The sequence below is a fragment of the Bison bison genome, unplaced genomic scaffold (genome assembly GCF_000754665.1).
Source record: "Bison bison bison isolate TAMUID 2011002044 unplaced genomic scaffold, Bison_UMD1.0 scf7180017864213, whole genome shotgun sequence".
Classification (NCBI taxonomy): Eukaryota; Metazoa; Chordata; class Mammalia; order Artiodactyla; family Bovidae; genus Bison; species Bison bison.
Window position 1 is genome coordinate 6,143,882 of NW_011494785.1, and position 5,695 is coordinate 6,149,576.

Below are 5,695 nucleotides of genomic sequence, written 5' to 3' on the forward strand. Positions count from 1 at the left end.
ACTCCCAGGTGAGCCCTAGGGTTCCGCCACCCCCACCCGCCTCTCACCCCTGCCTCTGCCCCCTCCCCCACAGCCATCAGAGGGCCCTTGGCCTCCTCCAACCACATGCACTTCCACAGCGGCCCCTGTTGGCCTCTCCTAACCGCGAGGTCCCTACTTCCGGCCCCAAACCTTGTCCTTGTGGTCACCACTGCTATTGAGTAAGCTCCTACCAAGTACCCAGGCCTGACTATCTGTAGGGTAAACTGAATCTGCAGGGCTGCGTCTCCTGCCTCCCTGGCCTGCCCTTCTGTGCTCAGCGGCTGGGCATCTGCTCAGCACTCCTGGAGCCTTCACTCACTCTCCTGGCATTTACTATTGAGGTTGGTAGACTCCTGACTTCCCCAATGGCTCAACAGGTAAAGAATGCACCTGCAATGCAGGAGACCCAGGAGATGCAGGTTTGATCCCTAGGTCGGGAAGAGCCCCTGGAGGAGGAAATGACAACTCACTCCATTTTTCTTCCCTGGAAAATCCCATGGACCAAGGAGTCTGGTGGGCTACAGTCCATGGGGCCACAAAGAATCAGACAAGGCTGAGCAACTAACAACAGTAGAATCCTGAGGAGATTCCTGGCTACGCCTCGTTTTGCTCTCCAACCTGGGACAAGTCAGTTTCCTTTTCATGTCTCGTTTTTTCCGTCTGTAAAATGGGTGTTTGTGAGCATTAGCAGGTAGTATTCCTGGGTTGGGGAGCAAAGAGAGGCCACATACCTGGACAGCCAGAGCCCTGCTTACTCCAGGGCCAGGTGGGGCACACCTAATCACCAGCGATACCTGATGATCAGCTTCAAGGGCCAAATAGGCTACATCAAGGTTGGAGCCTCTCCTTCTGTCTCTCCAGAATGAGAGACATTATTAGTGTAAGAATGTTGGCTTTGAACCCAGCCCTGCTTCAGGATCCAAGGGTTTAATTACAGCGCTTTCCACTCTTAAAACTCTCCTGGGAGAGGACCAGCCTTGTTTTGCACATGGGAAAACAGGTCCCCAGTAGCAGTGTCCTGTCCTCGGCTGCACAGTGCTGCGGGTGTCCCTACAACAGTGGGCAGGGTGGAGAGCTTCTGGAGGTGCCCAGAGGCATTTGAGACATGGGCTTATCATAAGACTCGGGCAGAAGCTGGTGTCTCAAGTCCAAGTGGCCACAGTGGTGGGGTGGGGACCAGGACCCCTTTTGCTGAGAAAGGAGGGGCTGGGGAGAAGTAGGTGTGGCCACATGATGGACATAGTGACCTCTCCTCGTGACATTTCAGAATGACACTCCGCCCCCCCCACCAGTTCCCTCCCCTCTGTCCCCAGATTCAGTCCTCAGCAGAGCAAGGAAATGGCCCATGCGAGGTACCTGCCACATGACCCTGGCCAAGTTCCTTCTCTCCAAGCCTTGGCTCTTCCTGTAAAATGGGCTAACCCTCCAGCTTCGGGGCTGTTGGAGAATCAGATGACATCATGCAGTGGTTGGCCAACTGCAGAGCACTTCATTACTTCGGCAAACATTCCACGAGGACATCTTGGTGCCGGGGGTGCCAGGGAAAGGAATGATTCAGATACCCCCCGCCCCCCGCTGTGGGGGAGGAGTCAGGGTTGGGGGAGGATCCCATGGTGGGAAGGAAAGAGAATGCAGTCAGAAAACAAAGCAAGCTTTGTCTTCTTGCCTCCTTTGTTTTTATCTTGTTATTTAACCTATTTTGAATTTCAAATAACATTTGAAGGGCAGTATTGAGATTTTTATGCTTGGAGGTGGCAGCAATTTTTTTTTTTTAAGTTGACGCTCAGATCTAGGTGTTAAGAATCAATATCAACTTTTATCAGCTCAGGTTCCAGGTCTGGGCAGGTAAATGACTTGCCCAAGGTCACACTGTGAGGCCACTAAATCCTCTACCTGCCCTCACTCGGACAGTGGCAAGGGTGAGCCTTTGGCATGAAGGTATCACAGAGAATTCCTGGTACTGATTGGGCACTTGGCCGTGTGCAGAGCCCAAGCTGAGCGCTGGAGGGAGGGAGGCAGGAAAATCCAGGCCCCACCCTTAGAGTGTGTTGCGATCTGGAGAGACAAGACAGGGCTCCACGAGCCACTAAAAGCCACGTGAGTCAGAGGCTCTGAAATGACATCTCTACTGGTTCTCTTGACGTGACCTTGAAGAAGCTTGGCCTCTCCGGGCCACAGGAAAACCAAATATGGGAGCATAGGTTCATAGGTGTCCTCCAGTGTATACTCTTAGGGTACTAGAAGGGGTGATGTCAAACCAAGGGAAGCTTAGAGAAGATTGGGATGGGGGAGGAGGGTGAGGAAGAGATCAGGACAGAAGGGAGTAGGCAAAGAACAGCTTTTGGCACCAGCTGAGCTTTTTCCAAAACTTGTTCCCTGGTAACAAGGCCTTGACATCAGTTCGAAAAAAATATAATGTTCTTCCTGCGGGCCTTCTCAGAGCCTTGAGTGTGCTCAGACATGTAATAAGCAGCTGGAAAAACCACTTTTGACCACAGGATCCTTTTTCCAGGAAGCATCAGAAAGTGAAGGGTTCTGCTGGTTACACAGCAGTTCATAAAGCCTTTGGCCGTCACCTCCTAGCCTCTGTGAGGGGAAGACAGTTTAACCCAAGAAGGAAGGTGACTTAACTCCACCCGCCAGCAGGAGGCAGTGTAGCTTGGGGCTCAAGGGCTCTGGGGTTGGAGGCTCTGCTTCACCATTGCCTACTGTGTAGCCTCAGGCAAATCCCTTCATTTCTTTGGGCTTCTGTGTCTCCTCTGAAGCCTATAGTGCCTCCCTCGAGGTTAAATGAGTGATGAACATAAGCCATTGGCACTCAGTAGGTGCTTCATCAATGGGGACCATATAATGACCATTAATAGGTTTTAACCAGTATACAGTTGAAGAAGAGCACAGCTCCGTGAATTTTTTGTGCCCCCTCCCAGTCTATATCTGTTCAAAGGCAATCACAATTCCGATTTCTATCACTGTTGTTTTGTTTTGTTGTTGTTGGTTGCTAAGCCCTGCCCGACCCCATGGACTGTAGCCCGCCAGGCTCTTCTGTCATGGGACTGTTTCACCTGCTCTTAAATTTCCTGGATGAGGAATCATGCCACGTGGCCTCCTCTGCGGGTCTGTTCAGCATTTTCTCCATGATCCTCATTTATTCTCTTTAGCTGTTATTATTTGGACCAAGATGCCCCCAGGCCCTCCACTACCTTCTTTCTCTTAGGTCTCCACTCCTGGGCAGAAGAAGGACTGTCTACGTCTGAGGCACGTTTGGTGCCATCTACGTCCTTGGCCAGAACATCTGCAGCTCCTTCCACGGGACTGGGAGCCAGGCCTCGGGGCAGACAAGCCATGGACCCCCCACAGCCTCAGCATGTAGGGGCAGCACCTTAGCACAGAGGGGCAGCCTTCGTCCACCCCCTCCCACCAAGAAGGAGGGAGCTGAGAAGTGGACCCTTCACCTAGCCTAGCACTCTCCCCAGGCCCCAGTGAGCATGGACCAGCAGCTGTGAACAGCCAGAGCCGATGCCGGGCCCCCAGGGGGCCGGAGGAGCCCCGGCCATGAACCTGGGCAAGCTCTCACCCGTGGGCTGGGTGTCCAGCTCGCAGGGGAAGAAGCGGCTGACCGCGGACATGATCAGCCCCCCGCTTGGGGATTTCCGCCACACCATGCACGTGGGCCGCGGCGGGGATGTCTTCGGTGATACCTCCTTCCTCAGCAACCATGGTGGCGGCTCAGGGAGCACCCACCGCTCGCCCCGGGGCTTCCTGGCCAAGAAGCTGCAGCTGGTGCGGAGGGTGGGGGCCCCGCCCCGGAGGATGGCTTCTCCGCCCGCACCCTCGCCTGCTCCACCGGCCATCTCCCCCATCATCAAGAACGCCATCTCCCTGCCTCAGCTCAACCAGGCGGCCTACGACAGCCTCGTGGTGGGCAAGCTCAGCTTTGACCGCAGCCCTGCCAGCTCCACGGACGGCCACTCTGCTTACGGTGAGGCCCTGCGCTGTCTGCCCATTTTTCAGGGGCTGAGGTGCAGCGGGTTTGAAGGTTCAGCCAACCCTTCCAAGTGAGCTCTTCCCCACAGTAGTTTGGTCTCCATGGAAGACAGACCCAAACCTGAGATCGTGAATGGCAAGGGTGGGTCACAGGGCGGGAACCAGTTCACTCCCCAAAACACTGAGGTTGAGAGGTGATGAGGTGCGGGTTGAGTTCTGCCTGCCCCTAAGCTGCCTCCCCTTCTCTGGGCCCTCGGCTAAGCCAGCCCACCACCCTCCTTCCCCTATCCCTTGCCTGCTTCAATGGAAGCAGCTCCCTTGTGTCAGAACAATACAGTGGAGAGGTGGAGAGCCAGGGCCCTGGATTCAAATCCTGATTCTGCCTGATTCTCAGTGAGCACATTGACCTCTGTGAAGTCAAGTCCTGGCCTATATAATGGGCACTTAGGGTCACTGCTAAGATTCAGTGAAATGATAACACATATTCGATTGTGGCCTAGAATCTCACACACAGTAGGTGCTCAGGACACGGGAGCTGTTGCTCTGTTGTTATTTGAACAGAGGTTCCTGTAACTTGACAGATTTGGAAAACCCCTCAGAAGCCCTTCCTGCCAGCATGGGGTGGGGTGGGTGTCACCTGGGCTCCTCCTGGACAGCTCACTTGAGAACTGGAGCCCCTGCTGCCACCTGGTGACCGTTCCCTGCCCTGCAGCTTTGCCCGCCACCAGAGGCTTCCTGTGGTGCTCCCTGTCCAGGGGTGATGCTCAGAATCCCACTGAGGACTGGTCTGCGGTCCCACCGCTATGTCCCAGGCCTGGTAGTCCTGGAACCAGGGTCTGAGACAGAGGGCATTTACAGGGCATTTGCCTGTCCTTTGGGTCTTGATTTCTATGTTGTCACACCGGCTGCTGGTTCTATCCTGTGCCCACAAACCAGTACATGTGCTTGGGTTCACGGAAGGGGACCAGGGGTCATTCAAGTTCAGTGTTGGGCCTGAGAGTCAGGAGGTTTGAGCTCCGGGCTCAGCTCCAGCCCATCAGACTTTGTGGCCCTGGGCGAGCCTTTCCCCTCATCCCAAACTGAGCCTCACTTTCTTCATCTGCAAAATGGGAATGAGGATTATGTCAATTTCCAGGGTTGACAGGAAGATTGCTCAAGAGACTGTGGGGTTCACTGTATTGGAAAGATGGAGGAAGCTGCAGTCAGATTGGGGGGTGGCTTGTTAAAGGCCACATCGCAAGCAGGTGTTGGTCCTGGCTCTGCCTTCCCCAATTCCTGGTTAGGGCCCCCAGCTCTGACCCTGGTCCCTATTTCTCTTCTAGGCCTGGACTCCGGGTTCTGCACCATCTCCCGCCTGCCTCGCCCAGAAAAGCCTCGTGACCGAGACCGTGATAGCTCCTTCCCCGCTGAGCCTGAGCTCCGCCGCTCTGACTCCCTCCTGTCCTTCCGCCTGGACCTCGACCTTGGGCCCTCTCTCCTCACTGAGCTCCTGGGGGCCATGAGCCTCTCAGAAGGCTCTGCAGCTGAGACCCCAGCCCCGGCTCCTGCTGCAAGTCCCCCAGCCTCTGTTGCAAACCCCCCGGCCCCTGCCTCAAGCCCCTCACTTCGTGGACGCTGCCCCAATGGGGTAACCACCAGGTTGGGCCCAGTGGCCGAGGCGAGGGCCAGCGCGGTGGGAGAGGGCCCAACC

The 5,695-nt window shown here is 55.5% G+C and overlaps 1 protein-coding gene across 1 annotated transcript in view; it reads left to right on the top strand.

Annotated features, from left to right (window-relative positions):
• Positions 1-5,695, top strand: part of CDC42EP1 (CDC42 effector protein (Rho GTPase binding) 1) — a 7,995-nt gene that overhangs the window by 1,326 nt on the left and 974 nt on the right. Inside the window, exons 2-3 of the mRNA XM_010845074.1 lie at positions 3,236-4,000; positions 5,328-5,691. Coding sequence (XP_010843376.1) covers positions 3,538-4,000; positions 5,328-5,691 — 827 coding nt within the window. The 5' untranslated portion in view covers positions 3,236-3,537. The remainder of the gene's footprint in view (positions 1-3,235; positions 4,001-5,327; positions 5,692-5,695) is intronic.